The following is a 24,593-nucleotide window of genomic DNA, read 5'->3' on the forward strand; positions in this document are numbered from 1 at the left end:
CTTACGTACGGCTCTTTAATAGCGAACACATTTATATGCTGTTTTTTTTCCTATCCACGACTTTACACCATTATATTAGCAGTCAGTTATATAAGTGATCTCTCAAAAGGGCTTTGAAAATGGATGATTTGGGGCTATTTGCAATGGTGAGCAATGTCAGTCACTCAATGTGTGTGAGTGTGTGTGTTGTGTGTGTGTGAACAGAGGCAGACAAGAGAATGACTGACACCCATGGCTCATATGTGTATGTGTGTGCGTTTGTGTATTCTCATGGGGTGGGGTTGTGTGCCTCTGACCCCGTGATCATTAATCTCACTTGCTGTCAGGCTAATGGACACTGATGGACAGGATTATGTTTGCTCGCTCACACACACTCTCTCCCCCACACACAAACATGCAAGAAGAGACAAACCGACCCAAAAACTAAATATATTTTCACCCCGTCTAGTGTTCATCCCTGAAATAGTTCTCTATACATGTACTGTATGCGTGTAATACACTACGCAACTGTGCGGTCAACGTAAAAAAAAATCTTGTTGATCAGTCAGTGATTTACCAATTCCGCTATTTTTATTCCCGATGTACTTTCACCTTGCCTTTTCCGACGGCTCTCCACCAGTCTTAAAAAGGCGCGTGTTCCATTTCCAGAGTGGCCGTGAGGTTGGCTACATAACCCCGTCTGACCACACAGATTCATCCAGCCTGCCAGCTCACTTCCTCCACATTTCAAGGCAATTACTCCATGTTGATTTAGCTGTCATTGAGGGCATGTGTTCCAGTGTGATTTATAGAGCGCCCGCCTGGTGCCAGTTGACTTGCGATAAATTGCACAATATTCTGAAAGGCTCATTTGCTTAGCGCTACATTAGGGGGCCGATGATTGCTACACAAAGCCATGTAAATGAGTTCTGAGAGGGGCCCCATCACTCAACATGTCATGTAGCCAATCCCATTATTATTTATGACTGGAGCTGGGCCGTGTTTCCTCTGAGGCCAGGCCAGACTCATATGTGTGCTTTGACAGCTCCGCTCCAGCTCCACTCTGCGTGCGCTGCTGTGATATAAGACCCATTTGAGTGCAGAGCAGGAAGGAGCCAGACAGTCTATGTTATCTCCTGAAGGAGGAAGAATAAATGATGGAAAGATGATCTGCTAACTTGTTAAATCTCCCTGCCATCGCCCCTCATATTTTTGCCTTTCTTATCCAGTAAAGCACACGCACACAAGCGCACGTACACACACACACAAGTCTACAAATCCAGAGACGTCCCTGAATAAAAGCCTCTTCAGCTATCAGACAATGAAGGCGTACAGTTCATTGCCTTTATTCCCTCTTATCTGCTGGGCCTACCCTAGTTGGCCTTTTTCCACGGTGGCTCAGACAAGTCACAACACAGCGACTGACAGTCGCTGCTGTCAAACATGTCAGCTCTTCAAACCTAAAAATGATAAGACTGCTGTCAAATCCAATGTTGTCCATATCTTAGTTGTTATGCGATTAGAGTGATGCTTTACGTGTCTTTAGTTATTAGGTATAATCTACTTTCCACGTCCCGCTGGGTGTTGAGGGTACGTCGTTTTGTGCGGAGCAAAACAATTTAACAGGAGCCGGGGGGAAAAATAGGAAAACATGCATTATTGAAAATGTGATATTCAAAATTGCTTTGGTGGTAGTTTACCTTAGTTACCATTGAATTGTGTGTACTACTGTATTTTGCTGTTTAATATACCCCCCCCATTTAATATACCCGGGTATATTAAATGGCAGGGGTATATTAAATGGCACACAAACGGGAAGGTACGATCAGCTACGCACTATATGCCCGTGACGGGGTGCATCAACGTTTTGCAGACTAAAACTACTTACTGCTCAGGTTAAAAATACTTACAGCTGAATAAAGTCTGACTTGGAATTTTAATGAACTTAAGTATCTATAATGATCCCCCCATGAACACCATACAAATCTTGCCAAAAAAGCTGAGTTGCCGTTTAATATACCCGGGTATATTAAAACGGTACTTGGCCGTTTGGTCGCCGGGTTTTTGGTCGCCGGACTTTTGGTCGCCGGACTTTTGGTCGCCGGACTTTTGGTCGCCCGTTGTTTGGGTCTGGGCGACCAAACGTCCGCGACCAAAAGTCCGGCGACCAAACGTCCGCGACCAAAAGTCCGGCGACCAAACGTCCGGTCACGATATTAAACGGCAGGGGTATATTAAAGGTATATTAAACGGCAAAATACAGTATGCCACAGACGTGTTATTAAGACACTTAGAAGCAAAGTAAGAATTTCCCATTTTCATGTTGCTTGGGTTCATAGTTTTCACATCCATTTATACTTGCTCTTTTTTTCTTTTCTTGCCCTTATTCTGTGTCCTTCACGGCCTCTTCTCAACTCCTCCTCTCTTGCTCCTCATGCTCGCCACTGGAGCTTTTTGTTTTTTAACGGATGAGTTATTGACTTAAGCAGGCCCAATTAATCAGGGTGTAATGGGGCTACAGGGAGGCCCAGGGAAGCAATGCATCATAGGCCAAAGATGAGTACTGTCAGACCTCTTATACAGCCCTCTTCCATCACTCCTACATTAATACCAGGCAGAGATGATGAAATAGAAAGAGAGTAAAAAGGAGGTTTTGGGGGTTGAATAAAGCAAGATGGAAAACAGTAAGCCAAGCCATATTATTTGGTGTAAATGTGTGCAACGGAGTACCAACATAGAGGTGGCCTATGACTATGTTTCAAGCAGTGGCGGTCCATGTATTTTCTCGTAGCGCCTTCAACGGGTAAAATCCACTTCCTAGCAGCATTTAATGATTAAATACAAATACTGGAGCTTTTCAGACATTACAAACGGGCCGGGGGATGATTTTCACGGGAAAAGACAGCGATGGACGTCAATGGCGAAATGGCAAAAAATGCACTAAAATGGGGTAAAATCCACTTCCTAGCAGCATTTAGTGATTAAATACAAACACTTGAGCTTTTCAGATATCAGAACCAGGCCCACAATTGAAATATTATTTAGGAATATAGCCATATTTTACTCACCAAAAATCATTTTTAACTGTACACAATATCCATCCTCCTTTCTTTCTTCCTTCTTTTCTATCGCCATCGAAGCTAATGATGAAAGTCGAGCCTGCACTGTCGTATTTCTGGCATAGTCTGTCTTGAAAATGGCTTTAAATCAACACAACAATATATTTGCTTGTGCAGCTCGCTCCAGATATAGTTTGGTAGCTCTGGCTAATCACTTGCCAATCATAGTTGGTGAAAGCGATGACGTATCCCTACGCCTGCGAGAAGGCATTGTGGTGTTGCCAACTCGAAATCTGATTGGACTGGTTTCAAGCAATGATGATGATGGTGCGCCAGTTTTTGTTCATGTTGTGTCTGGCTAAGATGGGATCACTAGGACTGAAATGTATCCCCAAACATAGCATACCAGAGAGCAATGCATGAAAACATATCTGTGAAATAACATCCAGTGGGTGGAAAAACATAAACAGACAGATTTTTGTTTTCTAGTTTGAAAAAAATACTTGAATGACACTGACAGACATTAAATGAAGTGCAGGGTTTTGTTCCTTTGACTAAAAAATAAAAGCTTGGTGACTGAATGTGCAATCTGCCGTGATCAAATGACGTTTTTTTTCATATTTTAAGCAGTCCGTTCCAACGTTTTGTATGCAGCTCATATAATAGAGTTGATTTTAGGCAAATTAGTGATGTATTTTACAAATAGGTTTGCTTTTCAGCCTTCTTTTCTACATATCCTTAAGAGAAGTGATTACCCACTAATTGCACAGTCTGCATGATTAACTTGAACCAGTTTATTTCAAATTGGGAAATATATTACTATGAATGTTTACACGCCACTTCCATGTTTCATCAGCCCCACATTGATAGAATACGCTGTATCTGATTTGACCATTGATTCTACAAGATCACATATGTATCCCCATTTTGAAAAAGCCCTGATTAACACCTAGTTTGCCTAGATATGTCAAGAGAAGTACAAAATTGAACCATCATCACAACCAAGCCACTTGCACGGGAGTCACAGAGCGAATGCTAAACGCACTCTTTTAATTCCAAGGGGAAAAAAGAACCAAGATGTTTTGTGATAGTGTTCAAAAAGTTAAGCCATCATCTGTGAGGCATTACAATATTATACAAAAAGGAAATAGTGACTTTCAATGTTAAAAATGAACCAAGACTGCACAGTTCTCCCTCTAATTGCTTCACTCCGCCAGAGTAGTTTTCTGAACGCCAAAATTAATCCTGAGCCAAAAAGAATTTAAAAGTCCGTCTCCAAGGATCAATGCGTATACATCCTTAAAACACACCTACCAAAATTCATTCTGATCTGTCAATAAATAAGGACAGTCTAGCAATTTTGGTTTGTGTCCTCCCCAAGAATAACAACAGCACAACAAGTTTTAAGGCCTCTCTCCGGCAGATCTAAAAATATTGATAGGTCACACCTGAAAAGTGCCCAGAAAAATATGGTATATGCACAAAATCATTTGGTGCAGTGTCTACTGAGTTATTTAGCAGTTTTCGCTAAAGTAATCGAATACACTACACAATGAAAGTGTTAGCCATTGTACTTCAAAAGGTGAATATAATGGCTCAGTTAATAGTTTTACAACCACTTTGTCACATCAATCAATCTATTGAAAATGAAATGAATACATTTCCAGCAGAAAAAAATGTACGAGCACATACTTACATCTATTCAAGCTTCACTTGAAAAGATGTCGAAAAATGGGAAGTCACGGCGCACCTGACATCTTCTTCACCATAATACTCAGACGTCAGACATGTCTTGTGAGTTCACCAAAGCGCTTGTCGAATGTGTCGACCTCGGTAGCTTTGTTCAGGTAGCTCTTTCCATAATAAGCTACTTAAAAGAGGGAACGATATATTCAACCTTTAACTGCACTGCATTAGTGTTCGGAACAAAAAAAAAAGTATACTGACAGGCGAACGTAAGACCCTTATTGGATTGGTCGATGTCAACAAGATACACAAATATCACTAAACATTGTTTTTTAAAAAGACTATGCTGGCATTTTTATTTACCACTGATTTAGAGCCATTTTAAAAAGGAGTCAATAAATGCACTCCCCCTACGATGTCAGCCAAGGGTTCATGCAAAATTCATGGTGACAGTGTCAGACACATGTTTCTTCACTCAGCCTGATTGACTTATCTGACTTCTAATGGTTGAGGCTCTTCAAATATCACCGACGTGTGCCAGTCAGTGGTTTTCCGTGCACTAAGTAGCTGCGCGTCGCATTCTAATCCTCGGCATCGCGAGTTGTCCAAGAGCTATCAAATATCCACTTAATGTGCCGTCTATCAAACGTATCTATTCATCCCTTTATTTTCTCTCTTCCATCCTTCACAAAGGAAGTTGAAGTATTTCCTCTCAAAGTATACATTTTACAATGTTTAATCATGAGCAGCCTGTGAAATGGGAACATAATATCTGTCATTTGTGTCCAAATGGCCTCACGGTGCTATTAAGGCATACATTTTTAATCGGAGTGGTTTTCCTCGACCTTTGGCAATGTTAATGACATTCTTTCTTTATTGCCAAAAAAGCAGTTTTACTATTTGGCCTGTAAAACTAAACGTATTCAGTTTCTGTTTCAAGTACTTGAAGTCTTAAATACACAAAAATCACACATGTAACGACCACGTAGACACATAGAAAAGTCATTTGATTTTACAGCTAAGAAGAAAAATGTATTGTAATGTGATTATTTTTTGGGCCATGAAAAATAACTAATATTTTTAAAGCTAAAGCTATGACCGACTCGATTGACTAAATGATCCCACCAGAAGGAGCAGAACAATGTACATTGAAATGAAGCAAAAATAGAGGTCAAAAACTGCTTCGTTATAATCTGAACCTTAATGAAAATATTTTTAAGCATGACTACAAACCAAAAACACACACACACCATCATTTCCTCATTAGAAAATGTGGTGCCTTGGGATTTCTGTTGTGTTTTTGCCTCGGGCTCAAATGATAAAACAAAAACAAGTACGTGTTTTGAACATTAATATGCCCTGCTAATAGGCAAAATACATCACTTCAAATATTAAAACTCAAAATAGGTTAATTTTCAAAACATCAAGGCATGTGTTGCGTAACAAGCGGGGAATTTTGCTGCAGTAGTATGTCTATATGAGTTTTTAAGTATAAAATGCATATTTAAGGAAAGCACCATGGCCTTGTGGTTAGCCACCTGCCTCACAGTTGTGTGCGCGTGGTTTTGAATCTGGACTGAGCTCTCCCATGTGGGTTATGCACACTCTCCAACATAGTAGTCTGGCTTCCTCCCACATTCCAAAAACCTCCATGTTAGACTAACAGAAATGTTTTAGGTGTGACTGTGAGTGCAACTTGTTGTATTAGTACCAACCCTAAAACTAGAGCAAAAGGTACAGTATTTTGCCTCTTGCCAAAGTTAGCTGGAATAGACTTCACAGATCTAATTAGGACAAAAACTGTTTAAAATGGAGGGAAGATGCATGTTTGATTCTTCTTACGATATTGGTCAGTAATATACATGTATATTAGAAATGGATCAATACCACCAGGATCTGTATGGCACAGTTCAAAGACATGACAATATTTTTGATAGTATGATAATTACGAGAAAGCTCCTAGTATTGCACTATGGTTGAAGGTATGGGTAGATGGTTTGGTGCTATAGCTCTGAACCACTATTCTTGGAGCCATGCTAAGATCGTGACTATGTAGATCAAGGGTGTCAGACTCGGGTCGGTTCGCGGGCCGCTTTAACGTCAACTTGATTTCACGTGGGCCGGACCATTTTAGATATAATATTTAGATTTTTTTTAATAAATGGATTAAAAGAACTGGATTAAAAGCCCTGAATATTCAGTTTTTATAGATCTAAAACCATGTTTATTTTAGCTTTTTTTTTTAAATATATTTTTAGATTTTACAAAATGATTTTTGAACTAAAAACACAGAAAAAATGGATTAAAAAATTACAATTATTGATTTAAAAGGGGAGAACTCAGGAAATGTAATATACATATATACTCTTCATTTTAATTTGATCCTAAAACAGAAAGTCGGCACTCATGATTTACTTTCCCGGGCCACACAAAATGATGCGGCGGGCCAGATTTGGCCCCCGGGCCGCCACTTTGACACATGTGATTTGTAGATCATCCAAAAACTACACTTTTAGCAATAAGAGATGAGGTATTTTAAATGGAGGTATAATACGGAGGTACTTTAAACATTGCGGTTTTGTGATTGTTGAGATATTCCTTATTAAAAAATGTTGGAAAATTCAGAGGTTCCAGTAAATGGAAACCGAAAAATGTGTTAAATATACCTAGAATTACCAAGAAAAAAACATGTTGTTCATTTGATTGGCACAGGGGGTAAAAAAAATAAACTCTTAGTATATGTAACCGCATGTTTTGCGTCACTGCCGGTGACTGATACAAGCTTTTGTTTGCCCGTTGTTATGCATAGCTGAGTCTCTGTTAGGCATGCACATTGTTGGGAAATTGAGGAAGGCTTGTTGATTGTGCTTCTAGATTGGAACTGAGTGACAAGAGAAGAATGGTGCTGATTGGATTTCCAAGCAGTAGTTATTGTTATTACAGGGCCCTAGAGCAGGTTGAAAGATGTTTTGACGTGTGGTCCTTACCTTTAATAATACAACATGTACTAAACTTCAACTGTATGTTTCAATATACTGTGACAAAAAAACAAATGAAAATCTATCTTACCTTTCTTTTTTTCTCCTGTCATGCGATGAGGGAGCAAATTTGAGAGATGACCCAAGTTTTTACCGACAATCTGTAAAGTGTAAGGGGGGGGGGGACGGGCACACAGTCAAACACAGTACATAGTAATTCATATTATAAACTATTCCAAAATAAATAATGAACAACCATCTGCCTCAGAATAGAGGAGTGCCAACCTTTAGGACACTGAAATAAAAATACCAATGAATTGATGCATTGCAGTATCATCATTTCAAATCAATATTGTCATTCAATCCTCTGGATAGGTTTTTAGAGGTTCTACTACTGTTTTAAAAAACGGTTTAGTGCAGTTTGTTGGGGGTGCTGGGGACTATCCTAGCCACAAACTGAATTGTGATCATTCATAACACCCAACCCTAAAATCAGTGGTGGTCCGTGCATTTTCAAGTAGCGCCTTCTGCTATCGGAATCAATCCAACCCTCAAAAACTATTTTATGGCTATAAAACCTCTACTGCAGCTACAGCTGCGACACATAAAAAAACATCAATAATAACCTCATACAATTGAAATATTATTTAGGAATATAGCCATATTTTACTCACCAAAAATCCTTTTTAACTGTACACAATATCCATCCTCCTTTCTTTCCTCCTTTTCTATGGCCATCGAAGCTAATGCTGAAAGTCGAGTCTTTCCTGTCGTATTTCTGGCATACGTTTTTATTCGATTTAGTGCTGAAAATGTTCGTTGCCGGTTGCGACAGGCTTGCTTGCTTTGGAGGTGTCCGACCTTTCTTAATGATGTACAACTTTTTTTTCTTGAATAGTCTATCTTGAAAATGGCTTTGACAGTAAATCTGCAAACAAATCAATTTCTTCTCCTCCTTCAGCCATTGCGGGTTGGTGAAAGCGATGACGTATCCCTACGCCTGCGACAAGGGATTGTGGTGTTGCCAACTCAAAATCTGATTGGTTAAAGCAACAGTCTTATCGACGCTTGTTCAATGCAACAGAGCCTGCAGAACTGATTGTGAAGGCATTGAGGCAGATTTCTGACCCTGGCAACAAATAATGGCTGAAATGTGATTGGTTACATGCTTCAATATGAAAACACACATCTGGAAGCAGTCCAACCAGGGGGGAAAGCAATGAAAGGAAGCTAGCAGACAATTTGGAATTATTTAATAAGTATTGATGGACAAAATATAATACATGATTCAGATATTTCTTAGGCCAGCAGAGAAGGCCTTGAAGGCCCTGACGCCACACCACTGCCTAAAATGTACTATATATACACACTGTATCATGGGTATGTAATAGGGTGAACAATTATGCCTAATTTTCAGTTTATTGTCATTAGTTCTCAGTGAATAGGCAATTTTACTATAGGAACATAATAATTGACATTCTGGACATTGGAACAGAACAAAGCTAGGGCGAGTCCTTTGCCCAGTCATTTCCAGCATGTACATTTTTCTATGGAACATGACTTAAGCTTACAATCCATAAATTCATTTCCCTTGCTAAAGTACTTAAAGCCAGAGAATATTGGAATAAGCAAGTGACCTGACTTATTTCCTTACCCGGTTGCTTGCTTGCCAGTTGCCCTTCCTCCCCTCTATCCCGCCCTTCCCTCATATCTGTCTGTGTTGTAATGTCGAGTGACATATTTAAGCGGGGGCTGTCAACTCTGTGGATGCGCAAATGGATGGCACAGCCACTGAGTGCTGGTGACAGATAAAAACACACAGGCCACATACATATATCCTCCCCTCCATTACTGGCTCACTGCAGCAAAGTCTCGGTTTGGTTATCCATATTTATCGCCGTCCTTTTGTTGTCCGTTATAGATTTGAATGCCTATCTATTCTCCAAAGCATGACCCTTCGTTCTTTCCGTTTCCTTAATGCTCAGCTCTTCTGTCATTCCTCTGTTTTTGCCATAAATCTGTCAATGGTGAAGCCAGGAAACCAATATTTATGTGGACTAAGAGAAATATAAATGGGGGGAAAAAAATGGTAACATAATACCCTGTCCTGTCAAAAACGTCCTTTTCTTTGCTGACATTTGGATTTACACATTTCATTTCCTTGAGTGACAAAGTACATAAACATGCTTGAAGTCAAGGAGCTTGGCAAGCTTCTCCCGTCCAATACACAAGCCCGATTCTGGCACTTTTTTTCATACATTTTCGGCAAGGGTGGGAATGTGACACACAGTCTTTGATCCATAGAGCTCTTCTCAGTCTGTGCTAGTGATGAGAGATGATTCAAGTCAGATGGAGGATTTTTTTTTTTCCATGTGGAGCATTACAGACAGTAGTAATATGATGAGTTAGCCGCAGGCTGCCTTTGTCCTACATAAGACTTCTTTGAGAGACTCCAAAGTATGCATCTGTGCACACAGGATGTGATATTAGCTTAAGAGGAGCCTAGCAGCTTCCCTGATCAAAGACTCATCTCCTCATGTCCATCTTCAGCACTGACAGCTTCAATAATGAGTTGACACGCATCTGTCAGCACAGAATTTCATGCCCGCAGAAAGCCAAGGTAGAGAAATGACCTTTCTGTTGAGCTCCAGCACCCCCCGCGAACCTCGTGAGGATATGGGGTTGAGAAAATGAATGGATAAGTAAACGTTTCTGTTACAAAAATGCAAATACACAAAGTCCTCAATCATTTACATTGTAAATTTAAAATCTTGACATGTTTAAGTTAGACCACAATGAATCCATTTTGGTTTTATAAACAATTTAGCAAGACCATGAATGTCTATTAAATTAGCTTGTATTGCCAAATCTCTCAGAAAGTGAATTTTAAGTGTTTTTCTATTAAGAGTCACCACAGTCACAAGGTTTATATTTGTTTGAGACCATTTTTTTACGCCAATTGTTGTTCCTAATTTAAAAAAACAATTTTAATGCAGGCCTGCAAACCCATAAAAATATGTTCTACATCATTTCTAACTATTTTCTAACACATTTGCACAAAATTTGACCCGCCGATCAGTGTCACAAATTGAATTTGACCAAATATGATGAAATAATCCTGGCCCACAGTCCTTAGGTTTGACACCCATGTCAGAAGAGGATTATCATGAAACCGAACTGGCAGACAGCTTCCACTAATTTGTAAAGTTTTAAAAGCAATAGGTCAGTGTGTATTTTAGAATGATATTTTTTTTGTCCATTCATTCAGAAGAATTTTCTAAGGTCACATTTATTTGGCTTTCCCACATTTTCACATCTTTTAAATGCTCCCATCTGACGTGTGCACACAAAATGTTCAGTGACTGCGTGGCTTTAATGTGACAGGACGCCTTAATCATGGATTAATTGTGTCATTAGCAGGTTTCTGCTGTTGGCACCACATTGGGTATGTCAAGGTTAATTACTGGAACATGTATATTTGCTGTCAACTGCTGTAGCGAGCTGTCACTCGATGTGGAAACACACACTAGCAATTCATGGGGTACCCGATGCATTGTGCTCCTAAAGCTCTCAATTTTCAATACTTTGTCCCTCCATCAATGTACTTGTTCCATTCAGTCAGACGCCATAGATACAAAAATATTTTAATTTATTTATTTTATTACTACCCATTTCACCAAGAACTCCAAATACCGTAATGTTTCCAAATGATTTAATCACTGAGGAAGGTCATAGGTCGCCTGTTGTTTTTTTTATGTTAGTGCAGTGGCGGGCCGTCAGGGCCTTCAAGGCCGTCTCTGCTGGCCTAAGAAATATCTGAATCATATATTATATTTTGTCCATCAATACTTATCAAATAATTCAAAATTGTCGGTTAGCATCCTTTCATTGCTTTTCCCCCTGGTTGCACTGCTTCCAGATGTGTGTTTTCATATTGAAGCATTTAACCAATCACATTTCAGCCATTATTTGTTGCCAGGGTCAGAAATCTGCCTCGACGTTCATCGCTGTCTTTTTCCTGGGGAAATGATACTTCGGGCCCATTTCTGATGTCTAAAAAAACTCCAGTATTTGTATTTAATCAATAAATGCTGTTTTCGGCTGGATTTTACCCCATTTTTGGGCAATGTTTGCCGGTACGCCATTGACGTTCATCGCTGTCTTTTCCCGGGGGAAAATCACCCCCGGGCCCGATTGTAATGACTGAAAAGCCCCAGTATTTTTATTTAATCATTAAATGCTGCTAGGAAGTGGATTTTACCCATTGAAGGCGCTACGAGAAAATGCACGGACCACCACTGTGTTAGTGTAAATGACCATCGGAAAGATGCTCCAAGAAAATGACCCAGCGACATTAGAAATCGTTTATCTTACATAAATATATTACACAAAGTTACATATATAAATGACAGAAATTCTGATGTTCGTGCACGCTTCACGAGAGGCGCAGTTATTGCACAGCATGATAGACTTAAAGTTATAAAGATTATGAATCAAATCGAAAAGTACTACATAATGTTACCATACCTCATTTGATGTCGAGTTCTTTTAACATTTTTTTCCCACACACGAAGGTTTTTGGACAGAAGATGTGCCGAATACACTCTCAAGGCTTTTTGAACGCTCAAAAGTTTGTAGCCAACTCTTTCACGTGTATTAAAGTAAAATCCGTGAATGAAACGATTAAATATAAGTGGGAACACTTACGGATCTTTTTCCCAAACAAAACCCGTGCATATACAGAAATGTAGATACTCATCAAGAGAAATCGTGGACGATCGAAAATGCGCGTCTTTAATTTGTTTTAAAAAACACCTGCTCACAGCAAGTGATGACTTCCGGGAGGGGGATGACGTTTTTCCAATCTATTACACATAAAAAATGATCCCTTCGTCGTTTTGTTTATATAGACATGATCCAAATCTTGTCAATTGATGTTTTTATTTCGTAAATGGAAACTCAGGCTGTGGAATTGTGCAGTTGAGAGATAATGTCATGTTTGTTGTTGTTGTTTCTTTTTCTCAGATGAGATCAGAGATGACATAAGTCAGACAAAGACAGCAAACCTCACCACTTGAATGGATTCCACTTATAACGTGCTCATCCTTCACTCTCTGACAGAGTCAGTGAAGCATGATTCAGTCCAGTCCTGGCTAAGAAGCTATCAAGAGACAAACCATTTATCAGCCTGTCAAACTTCTTTTTTTTAGGGGCCAGCCAGATTGCGTGACTATTCCAAACCGAATACCGTATATGCAAGGTCGAGACCGCTAGGTAAACCCAATAGTTTGCCTGTCACATCACGTAAATAATAATTCATATATCTTACAAAAAAATATATATATATTTTTTTATTAGTCTTCAAATTCCTAAACCGGTGAAGCAAGGGATAACAATCAGCACCGCATGTGTGGGAAATGGGCTTATGGCGCCCTCTGGTGTCTAAAATTATACAAATGAGCAAACCATGTTAAAAAAAAGAGCTTGTGAAGCAAACGTCACTTCCGGTTGATTGTTTTTGTATACTTCGCCATAATAAAAACACTGTCATTTTTTTCTTCATGAACATTTTAATAGGACAAAAGCAAGAAAAGATTGATTACAGTAGCAGTCATTATTTCTCAGGGCTAAAAGCTCTCTAGACAAAAAAAAAAAGTGAAAACAACTGTAGGCACTGCCTAAAAATGGAATAGTAGAATCCTATCAGTTAAAACATAGGCGCTTCATAAGGCAACAGCAATGTAGGCCTCCCCTTTTCTGGCAAACAGAGCAGGTGTAAAGGTTGAATTCACTCAAGAGTTTTGTAAATATAAAAAAAGAAAAAGACATCCCAACAGATCTTTAAAAAAATGTCAAATATTTCTTTACATCAGGATTGTGTCCAACTTTTGGGTGTGCACTGCATGGCAATGCTGTCTTTTTCCCTGCATGAAAGTCAGTGTCACATTTGGCAGTACAACTCTGAGAGTTAACTGTAAGGTTGTTGAAGCAAAAAAATGAAAGCGAGCACCCGCAGCTAACAGTTTTTGTTTTGTTTTTGCATATCAAATGGTGAATTATATCTATACGTGGCTAAAAGTGTTCAGGCCGTCCAAACGTTAGGAACGAAAAATATAATGCAAAAAAACTTTGCCAAACAAACTGGGCAGGGAATTGTGCAATTTTAATCTGCAGAGAAGCTGCATTGGAAAATGAATCCCTGCATTAAATCAGAAATTTTGTACAAATCAAGTTTTCATTTCCTCCAAAAAAGGAAGCCATATTTTGGCAAAACTTTTTAACAAACAAAAAAACAACCTATCACTAATTTTGAGGAACTACAATGGAAGCCATTTGTAAAATCTGGAAAAAAATTCCTTTACAGTTTTGTCATTTACAATTCACCAACAAAAAAGGGGGGCGAGCTCGGGATCTGAAGACAGTTTTGGCTTCCACGTAGGCTGCAAAATACCAGCCTTGGGTCAAATAGCGCCACCTTTAAGCTCGTGACTGCAATCAATCCCCATTTACACCAGGGGTGAATTCTTCCAATCAGATCCACGTCCCAGTAAAAAGTCTTAGTCCTGCCAAAACAAGAAGTGGTGTCCCACTGCCCCACTGAGAAAGTTAAAGCCCCCCCCCAAAAAAGGCATACTGTTGACGTGAAAACGTGCCCTTTTCCCCTTTTATCAGTGTGTGGGGTATCCTGCGGCTCCCATACCAGGCTGGTTGGCTAGCATACTCCCATTCAATCCCTGGGTGGGCTCCATAACCCCACCGTTACTGATGGCGCTCATGCCAGTCCATCCAGCATTGGCCGGTAAGTGACTGCAAAAAAAGGAGGTAGAGAGAAAAGACAAACAAAATGCCAGCAGGTTAGAAGTGATTAGGCGAAAAAAGGGGAGCCAAAGCACGAATTCATTCATATTAGAGCTAGTAGAAATTGGACAGGCTAGAATTAGGAAAGTTATTAAGAGTTTGTCAGGCAAACATACCTGTCAACCTCTGCCGATAACTGCCCTTATAAATGATTATGATTCCCCTTACAAACCCCCCAAAAAACCTTACAAACACCGTACGGGTCGTACGGTGTTTGTAAGGTTTTTTGGGGGGTTTGTAAGGGGAATCATAATCATTTATAAGGGCAGTTATCGGCAGAGGTTGACAGGTATGGACAAAGCAAAAAGAAAAACAGAAATTAGTTACGGATATTGACTGAAGAGCAGACAGGCTAATAAGCACAGCAAGCATTCTCAATTGAGAGCCACCCAATTTGAAAGTTAACGTTATTTGGCCAAAACATAAACATGACTGAATACAGTGATTATGAATTTGCAGGGATTTTAATTTTTAATGAGAATTTGGAGATGTAATTCTACTCTTTGTATTACTATGCTATAGCAAAACGTTTTTCAATCCATGGTTACCAAGAATTTATACTGCGTATGCTGTACAAAATGTTTGTTTTATTTGTAGGGGTGGGGGAGGACATACATGTAACGAAATAAAACCTTCACACATTTTCACGTTCAGGCGGTGTTGGAAAATGAACATACAGTATCAAACGTGTGTGTTGATAGATGAAAGAAAACTCACCACAATTCTGATATGTTGAAATAAAACAGATAAAAACCTACCGGCCAAACATGCAGTACGGGTGACTTATTACAAATTAAAATAAAGTATTGTGGATTGTAAAGTTGATGGCAAAGCAAACTGAAATTTTCAAATAATTTTTAGTTTTAAATTTCACTTATTATAATTTGTAAGGTACCAGGATGCCATGAGCACCAGTCAGATGTTATGTACCAGGTCTCTCTCACTAATCTTCATGTGACACATTTGTGACCATAAATGGACATTCAGTTCTGTCATATCTAACATCTGATTAAATGGGCCTTTACTTTTAAGTAGTTGCAGTCTTTTGATGCAACTATAAAACAGCCTATAGGTACGGACAATGAATGAAACTCATTTTTAGAATTAAATTTTGTTTAAATCACTTATTTTATTGTTTAGAAACTCTGAAAACTGAAGTTACAATTTAAGTGGCAAAAAACAGAAATTCAACATCAGAAAAACCCTGATGTGAAATGCTCGGAGGTATAACACACAGGGGGGTAAGAAAAGAAAAAAAGAAAAAACAACAAAAAAAAAACATCTTGTTTAGATGGTCATGGTGCGGTGCTGGTGGGAAAGTAGGTGGATGATGTGGAGTTGAGAGAGAGCTAGAATTGTCAGCGCTCCCCTCCTCAAGCCAGAGTTGGCCTTTGATGCCACAATCTTGGGGGTGCTTGAGTAGCAGTAGGTGGTGAAGGAGGGCCCTGCGCATGATGTGCTACTTACTTGAAGCCCTGCTGGTTCCAGGCCTGACCGTAGACACTGTAGGTGGGAACCTGCCACCCATTCGGGACATACTGGTTGATCTGAGGCCCGTTGCCATACCACTGGCCCCATTGGTTGTAGGCCTGAGCTGCGGGGAAGCTCATCTTGTTCTGCGTGGAGGGATGAGTGGTTTAAGTAAAAGGACAGGAAGATGAGCAGTCATTACATATTCAAACCAGAGAACCACTGCGGCCTCCATTCAAAACATGTCAAAGTGTAAAAATTCACTTCTACTAGTTAGGTTAGAACTTTATTTCATCCCGTATTCGGGAAATTTCTAGGTTGCAGTAGCAAGACAGACACAAGACACACAAGACATTGTAGAGCTAGGTAAAAAAAACTGGAGCCACACACAGCAAGTCCACAAGGTGGGGACCTTCTGCAGACTGAGACCGAGGTTACCGCAACGTTCTACGTTGTTGTATTTGGGCAATTTATCATAATCATAAATTGACATTGAAAAAAACTTTGCTATTTAGCTATGAAATACTTCCATTTTGTACACTTGGCATGTTGGTAATTCAAAACACCTACAAATTTGTTCTAAGCCTGGGGGAACTCATTCTTAGGTTAAAAAGTTGGACCACTTTTGGGTGATGAGATACATTTTAGAAAAGGGATGAATGGTTTGTTTGCAGTTGTATAGAATTGTAATGCGCAATAAGATCAGTTTCTAACATGATTCCACATTTTAGTTAAAAAATGATAAACTTACCTGAGGCACAGGCATTTGTTGCACCGGGTTCATCATTTCTGGGTTCTCTTTACCCCAATAGCACTTGACTATGTGACCCTCCAAAGCAGTCCCATTCACAGACACAATGGCGTGGGCTGCTGACTCATGTGCGTTGAACCTGAATATAAAAAAATAAGACGGAACTGATAAGTAACTCAAATGTGCTGTCAAATACTAACACTAACAAAGACTACAATGTTCCACTCTAATGCATTTAAGTCATGTTATGATGAAACACTAAAAATATAATATGAATGATTCACACGTTCAAAGACGATTGAAGCGTTTTCACATACCTTACGAATGAATAGCCTTTATCTGGGAAAACTCTGATTTCCATAATTTGTCCAAAAGGTGTAAAGGTCTGCCGCATTAGTTGCTCTGGAAAGCGAAAAGGAAATGTAAGCAAATTGGGTCTGAACCGAAAAATATGACCAGAAATCTACAAACCAAACAAGAAATGGATTGTCCTTAAAATTAAAGCGAGTGCCACATGAATACATGCCCATTGAAACATTGACATTTTCAGGTATTTGATATTAATTATGTAACCTCCCCGAAAAACAAAGGAAAGCGACAGAAGATAAAAATTAAAAGGGCGTCTGAGAGACTCGTTAAAATAGCTGAAGGCATTTTCACCTGTCAGTCCTGTGCTGACGCCGCCACAGTAGACAGTGCAATTACTGGGGCTGGATTGGTTGACTACTTCATCAAACGACAGGTGCTTAGAGTTCCCAGCTGAAAAAGTAGAGGAAAACACGTGCTGTTGTTCATTCACAAACACAGGTGGTAACAGCAGCCGGATATTTACAATCACACACTTTCATAGTTGCTTTTTGGTGCGGGGGGCTTTCGTGTGGCCCAGTTAGTTCGGATTTGCCTGCCTCCTAACCACTGACCCCCCATCTGCTGAATGGCGTTCTCCGCTTCCTGAAATAAAAAGGAAAACAAATGATGTCATTTCACACTTCAATTGACTGAAAAAAAAAATAACCAAAAAAGTTTATAGATGCCTTCAATCTTTGGACAAAATTGGCCATATCACTATTAATGTGTACAGTGCTTCGAGAAATTATTAACATCCCATTTTTTGAGATTTGTCTATTGCGGTTCGATATTCATATATAATATATATGCGTCTAAAAAAACGGTGCGTCCTTTGTGTGTTTAAAATACAGAAATAGCACTTGTTACTGACACTGCTGCTAAAAATACGATGCGCCATATAGTCGTGAAAACACGGTAACCCAAACGGAAAAAAAATAACCCGGAGAGGTGAAGGGGAGAAAAAGAAAAAAAATATTTATATTTATTTATATTATCAGGAACATACTCATCTGAGTCATAACTAAACACAAGACTTCAGTGAGTCGGCCAACTTTCGGCACTTGAAAAGTAGGAATTTTGGAACGGTACGATGGGACTTTATTCTACTAGTCTGACACAATCCCGAACCAGGTCCATTGGATATGGAATTATGACAGTCTAGTCTTTTTTACTCACATTGCTTGGCTTCAAAAGAGTATAGAAATATGCAATAGAGAAATAGCAGCTGCTTGGGACAAGCAGAGCACGAATATTTTGTTCACACAATTAAACACTGCCAACTGTAAACATCATAAATTGCAGTTTGTCATTTTGGGGCCATAATGTCCACTGGCGAAGAGCATCCCCATTCAGTATTTATGTCTCATTTAAGTAAAAAAAACGACTTACCCATTTGTTGAAGAAAGACACAAAGCCATAGCCTTTAGATTTCCCTGTGGCCATATCTTTCACAACACGAGCATCACTGTAGAGAAAAAGAACAACTTGACAAAAACAAACGCCAACATGTAATGCAACTATCACTCATTGCTCTAAGACCCTTTTAAGCGGAATATTTCTTGCCTTTTGCCAGTAATTTGATGTAATACTGTAATCATTTTATTAAAAATGACTTACGATATTCTGCCAAATGGCCCAAAGGCAACTTTGACGTCTTCGGTAGTAATTTCTGGACTGAGGTCTCCAACGAAGACATGGAAGTGATCTTTCCAAAAAACAAAAAGTAATGTTCAACATTAATATTGCCCCCCCCCCCCCCCCCCCCCCAAAAAAAATGGAGTCATAAATCGTCAATCGTCTGTAAAAAAAATAATTTCAAGTACCAATCACTCATACTTACTACTTGTGTCTTTTTTCTGGCTTGTTGGCGTTGTGGCCCAGTTGACTTTAACTTCCTGCAGGAAGACAAAAAAAGGCCAGGTGGGGTGGGATTTACAACAAGAGACCTGTGACAGGATCACACCGGTTGACGTTCTGACAATTGACGAATCGACAAGGATTGACCAAAACTAATAAATTAAATTATATTTCACGATTATCGGTCGCTGGATTTTACAGTCAAAGCAGACATAAAATACGCCTTTTAGATGTGTGATGTTGGTCTACATAGGATGTTTAAAAAAAGGCATTGCTGGCAAAAATTGTGTCTATTAGAAATTCATAATGGGTAGTGCAGATGATTCAAACGGATACATTGTAATATAGGACTATGCAAGAATGGATTTTTGCAATCTAAGAGCCCCAAATAGTCATTAACCAATCATACGTTATAGCAAACTTTAACTAAGCATGATGTATCAAAATGTCTACATGCCTCAGTTATCGAATTGCTTCATTTGTTGTTTACTTTAAGCAGTGCGAGACTTCCAAGGGTTATAAAACTTCAGAGGAAGGAAAAAAAAGATAAGTTAGCTGCAGACCTCCAAAATGAAGTGATGTGCCTACGGAGTTCCTAAAATCACTCATAAAATCTGATAGACGTTGTAATTACAGTAATTGAATATTATATGCGACTAGAATTTCATCGGTTGGGGGCAAACATCAATCATTTAAGTATTAGGACTGGTCTCCATGGCAACAATGACGCATCACATTTAAAAACCCTGACCTAACCGGTATAGTCCGTCCAATATTCCTGTGTGTGCGCATAAAATTGGCCAAATAGACAACTACCCTACAAGACCCGAGCCCACCCCATCCCCACTCACCCTGTAGTTACGATAGCTTACCTTACCCATTATTTTCCTTCCATTCATGGCTGCCAAAGAGGCGGCAGCATGCCTGTGGTCATAGAACTCCACAAAACAGTATGGATCATTTCCAGCTGTCTGTTGATCGGAAAACAAGGCTGACATTAAGTCAAAACCCATCGTGCCATGTTGTTCTTGATGAAACGGCATAAGAAAAACAATACACAATTCAACAAAATACACCGGTCATTGGAAGACCTCCATATCCCACACAGTATACCTCGTCGTTCCGGCCCGCTCGCCATTGTCAAAACAATACTTACAGGGAGAGACAATACTCACATCAAAAATCATTTTACAGCTTTTGCAGGGTCCTAGCTGGGAGAAGACTTGTAGAATGAGGGGCTCCGTAACATCCCTGGACAGATTCCCCACGTACCTACAAGACAAGGTAAAGGTGGAGAAATGGAGGCTTGGTCAAACAGGAAGTAGCACGCAAACAAAGGCGAGGGACCGGGCTAGCTTTTTTAGTGAATTCCACTGCAATTTTACGGTAGAAAAAAATTGTAAAGGGGGACGATTTATACGAGCCCGAGCATAAAAACAGGGCTGCCGCTTTACTCGAGTTGTTTAGGGCTGTCTCGACAAGTGTTGACGTGGCTCGGCTTTTAGATAACACTCGCCGGCTTGAACGGGCCTCGTGCTAAGTCCCACGGCAACCGTGGTAGGCGCTCATCTAGTTCAAACATTTCAAGTAGATATGTTTTGAATTTAACCAAGTAAAAAAATCAATTAAAATCATAATCACTGCTTATTGGAATGCGAAATACAACGTTTACTACGTAAACTTGCATCGGTTAGCCATTCGGTATAGCACATAAAACCTCGTTTCCGGTGCCTCGCGCGGTTTAAGAAAACCTTTTCGTCACATATGAATGATTTATCACGGTCGACGAGTATAACACCGAGAGGCTATATTACAAGCAGAATAATAACTGCGTTTGAATTTCCGCGTTGTAAATCTTTCCGAAGTCACAACGTGGATATGTTTCCGAAGCGCCATAGCAGGCAGCGTTGCCATTCCAGGAGATAGACGGGGCCATTTGCACTTACAGTGTTCGAGGTTGGTCGTCGTCCATCATCAAGGTAGTGGTCGCGTCCTGAGAGGTCCTTAAATCAATGACATACAAATTGTTTTTGTGACCTGGGCGACGGAAGGGGATAGTCTGGAGCGCCAAAACTACCCGAAAACGTCCGTGGCTGAGTCCGCTCGCACACACAGAACATTCAGACAGACTCCGTCTGATGCAAACAATAGGAAGTTGAAGATGGCGGAAGAGCGGCGTCAGCAGCGTCACCCTGCGCGCCCTAATGAATTAAAATCAAGCGCACCCGTATAGACAAAAATACATTAAAACAAGCGCTTCTGTGCAATAAAAAGCTCCCCGTCAACATGTTGGATGGAATAACGCAACTGTAATTTAATGTGTGATCATATTTTGCTCTTTTATTTTATTACCCTTGATTACCTGCAACGCCTTGATACCACCGCTAACCAATAGGGTGAGTTCATTCTATCGATGTATTTTTTGACTGCAACCTATTTTTTTAAATATTTATATTATTTTTAATAGGGATTTAAGAGGATAACACAGTAGCGAGTAGGATAATTGCATCCAATGGGAGGCGATATAAAATAAAAGTTGCCGGATAACTTAAAACTGCAAAAACAAAGAAGAAAGCGCCGCAAATTGTCGCAAACTGTCGCAATTTACTTGGAGAAGAAGAAAACAGCATTTCGGTGGCAAAAAACATGGCGGCACGTATGGGTTGTGAACATTATGCGCGGAGTTGCTTATTAAAAGTGAGTTCTTTTTTCTCACCCCTATATTGATCAGAAATCATTTATCTACCATTAAAATGCACGAATACTGTCTTTTAAGTAATTATTTCTGTTGGGCACATGTAAATCATTATGTCTGCCAGTCTACGCATTTAGACCGAGAGTAATGTATACGTTTCATTAATCAGGTGCAATATCCGAATTGCGTGATTGCGTATACATACTTTTTTCTCTCATGATATTTAATCATCAGTAAATGGCAATCATTAAATCTGATTGGCTTGAAAGGGTACGCAAATGTTGGCCACAACTAATAGAAATGGGTTTGATATTGATTTCAGAAACCCTGCAACGATTGCACAGTCATTATTATTATTATCTATGCTCCTAGTTTTTTTATATTAGACATGCAGTAAAATTTAATCATCATAACCTCCTGGATTTTGGTGGGATTATATTTAGGAGTGCGTGGGCTCTTCTAAAAATGACTGTAAACAGCCGCTTGAATGTATTGCTATATATAACTATCATACAGAAAATATCAGAATATATGTATTTGTGTTATCCAGGCCCCATGCTGTGGTAAACTGTATGTGTGTAGGCTATGTCACGATGCAGAGGAGAACCACCAGATGGATCGCTTCAAAGTGGAATGGGTAGAATGCTCTGAGTGTCAAACATTACAGCAGGTATGTTATTTCAAGATTTTATTTTGTGATCACACAGTATTCTTGTAATATCAGAAAATTTCAAACATTTCATCATTTAAAGGAATTCAATCTAGTGTATAGTGTGGAGCATACTTAATTTTGCCAGATTTGTAATTGTTTTAGGGACACCATGTTAGATCTAATTCTCCTTTTTTAGGCACAACAGACATGTCAGCAATGTCATGTGAAGTTTGGGGAATATTACTGTGATATTTGCCATTTGTTTGATAAGGATAAGAAACAATATCACTGTCAGCCTTGTGGCATCTGTAGGTAAGTTAACACAAAAGGCAAAACGTTACTGTTTTTATTGTGTACTTGTTACAATGTAAAAAATGCAACCTTGTTTTTAATTAATTTACTATTAACATATTCAGGATAGGTCCAAGAGGGAAATATTTCCATTGTGATAAGTGCAATTTGTGTTTAGCACTCGACCTGCAGGGGAATCACAAAGTGAGTACTATATTTGTGCACTTTAAATTTAAAACAATAAATATTTTCAGGGATGAGGACTTGTATCTTACATTTACCTAACCTTTCAACTTTCAGTGTGTTGAGAATGTTTCCAGGCAGAATTGTCCAGTATGTATGGAGGTAATGATTTTGATATTGAATGGTTATAGGAGCCGAAATAGTACATATATGGATGGCTTCCAATTTTATTTACGCACTTCAAATTGTGTGTCCACCTATAGGATATCCACACATCTCGAATTGGAGCGCACGTTCTTCCCTGTGGACATCTTCTCCATAAGTATAGCTCTTAAATCTTACATTCAGTCTTCGGCAATTTTAGCTATGAACTACAAAATTATGTTTGTTCCTACAGGAGCTGTTTTGATGACATGGTCAGAACAAAGTATGTATCCCACACTCAGAAGATTATAGAACAGATGAGAAATAAGTGACATGTATAAGCTTTTTACAACTATTTCTAAGGAACATTATCTACAAATGGTAGAAACATGTTTTCCCCCTCTTTGTTGTAGTGCTTACCGCTGCCCACTTTGCATGCACTCAGTTTGGAACATGACCGATCACTGGGAACAGATTGACAAAGAAATTGCAATGTCACCAATGCCTACGGAATACCAGGGTGCCACTGTCAAAGTAAGTTGAATCTTGAGTATAATTAGGCGCTTACGAAAAAGTAAATGGACTACAGAGTATTATTGACCATGTGGTGTTAAATATTAATGCCACAGAAATTTATTTGCTTCAAATTAATTCCTGTTTTCTATTTTCCTTGTCAAAGATTATATGTAATGACTGTCAAGCCCACTGTACGGTGCCTTTCCATGTCCTGGGGATGAAGTGCAAGGATTGCGGATCGTATAATACTGCAAAGGATGGAGGTCTAATCCAGCAACCTGAACAGCAGCATCCTGAGCCAGATCATGACAATGAGCCAGCAACAGAAGTTGAGCAGCAGCAACTTAATCAAGCAGAGTGAATTGTGCCAGATTAGCATGTATTCATGGATTTTTCTTGCATTCACTTCAAATTAAAAGCTGCAATTGGATTGGGACCTTGCAACCATAGTCAACTGCTATAGCTCCAGCTCACCAATGACTTAAATGCCATGGACATAAAATGGGTGGCTACTGGAATAATGTAAAATATGTAGTTTGACATTTTGTTCCCACTTAACTTTGACAGGATTTAATAAACTACATTCATACAATTGATCAACATACCCTTACAAATGGTTTTAATTGGTTGCTGTCCTTATATTTTTCATTAAGTTGGAGCGATGTTTTTATATTCTACATAATTGATCATAGTAAATACATTTGTACAGATCATGCATGTATAAATAAAGAGAATTATATTACTTGAATGGCATTGAATTTTGATACACTAACTGAATTGATGAAACCCCAAATGCAATATAAATGGACAAATTTACTACAACATTGAGGAACTAACAGTTAATGATTACTTTAAGTCAACCAAAATTATCTTTAGAATATAATTTTATGATAATACATTTTAATTCAAGTAAATAGTATTACTGTACATGCAAGTGACCAATCTCCTGAGAATTTGGGGCCTGAATATTTGTCAAAATAATCACTCCCAAGTAGTATCTACTCATTTTAGAGTTAACTCGATTGAAGCAGTTTTGTAATTCTTGCAGGCTTAAAATCATTTTTTTTTTAAACCTCGTCTTCAACATATCCTGCTGGCCATGCCATCTAGTTTTTAATTTTCTGTA

At 39.1% G+C, this 24,593-nt stretch overlaps 2 protein-coding genes and 1 long non-coding RNA gene across 5 annotated transcripts in view; 1 reads left to right on the top strand and 2 right to left on the bottom strand.

Annotated features, from left to right (window-relative positions):
- Positions 1-12,524, bottom strand: part of LOC144074432 (uncharacterized) — a 105,823-nt gene extending 93,299 nt beyond the window's left edge. For all 3 annotated transcript variants that reach the window (XR_013300298.1, XR_013300297.1, XR_013300296.1), the window contains exons 1-2: positions 12,230-12,524; positions 7,794-7,863 (exon numbers count right to left, since the gene is read on the bottom strand). This is a non-coding gene — a long non-coding RNA (uncharacterized LOC144074432). The remainder of the gene's footprint in view (positions 1-7,793; positions 7,864-12,229) is intronic.
- Positions 12,525-13,252: 728 nt separating this feature from the next.
- Positions 13,253-21,230, bottom strand: LOC144074431 (cytotoxic granule associated RNA binding protein TIA1-like). The gene is made up of 13 exons (XM_077600854.1): positions 21,064-21,230; positions 20,933-20,989; positions 20,162-20,258; positions 19,859-19,957; positions 18,970-19,024; positions 18,747-18,834; positions 18,519-18,594; positions 17,624-17,732; positions 17,442-17,540; positions 17,099-17,183; positions 16,782-16,920; positions 16,028-16,176; positions 13,253-14,509 (listed from the first exon to the last, which is right to left on the bottom strand). The coding sequence occupies exons 2-13, from the start codon at positions 20,959-20,961 to the stop codon at positions 14,371-14,373; spliced, it is 1,164 nt and encodes a 387-aa protein (XP_077456980.1). The 5' UTR covers positions 20,962-20,989; positions 21,064-21,230; the 3' UTR covers positions 13,253-14,370.
- A 284-nt stretch (positions 21,231-21,514) lies between these two features.
- On the top strand, positions 21,515-24,215 carry rchy1 (ring finger and CHY zinc finger domain containing 1). Its single transcript, XM_077600713.1, has 9 exons — positions 21,515-21,683; positions 22,232-22,351; positions 22,530-22,645; positions 22,750-22,828; positions 22,925-22,969; positions 23,071-23,129; positions 23,205-23,234; positions 23,365-23,485; positions 23,631-24,215. Exons 1-9 carry the CDS (start codon positions 21,633-21,635, stop codon positions 23,826-23,828), a joined length of 819 nt encoding a protein of 272 aa, XP_077456839.1. The 5' UTR covers positions 21,515-21,632; the 3' UTR covers positions 23,829-24,215.
- Positions 24,216-24,593: the final 378 nt, after the last annotated feature.

The sequence above is a fragment of the Stigmatopora argus genome, chromosome 5, assembly GCF_051989625.1.
Source record: "Stigmatopora argus isolate UIUO_Sarg chromosome 5, RoL_Sarg_1.0, whole genome shotgun sequence".
Taxonomy (NCBI): domain Eukaryota; kingdom Metazoa; phylum Chordata; class Actinopteri; order Syngnathiformes; family Syngnathidae; genus Stigmatopora; species Stigmatopora argus.

Excerpts from the sequence above, each read along its gene's own strand:
- LOC144074431 (XM_077600854.1), bottom strand. The coding sequence starts at position 20,961 with ATGATGGACGACGACCAACCTCGAACACT. Across the intron at positions 18,835-18,969 it reads CCAGAAAAAAGACACAAGTA|ATCACTTCCATGTCTTCGTT; the intron begins GTAAGTATGAGT and ends TTTTTTGGAAAG. Across the intron at positions 18,595-18,746 it reads GGGCCATTTGGCAGAATATC|TGATGCTCGTGTTGTGAAAG; the intron begins GTAAGTCATTTT and ends TTTTCTCTACAG.
- rchy1 (XM_077600713.1), top strand. The coding sequence starts at position 21,633 with ATGGCGGCACGTATGGGTTGTGAACATTATGCGCGGAGTTGCTTATTA. Across the intron at positions 21,684-22,231 it reads CGCGGAGTTGCTTATTAAAA|GCCCCATGCTGTGGTAAACT; the intron begins GTGAGTTCTTTT and ends TGTGTTATCCAG. Across the intron at positions 23,235-23,364 it reads GATGACATGGTCAGAACAAA|TGCTTACCGCTGCCCACTTT; the intron begins GTATGTATCCCA and ends TCTTTGTTGTAG.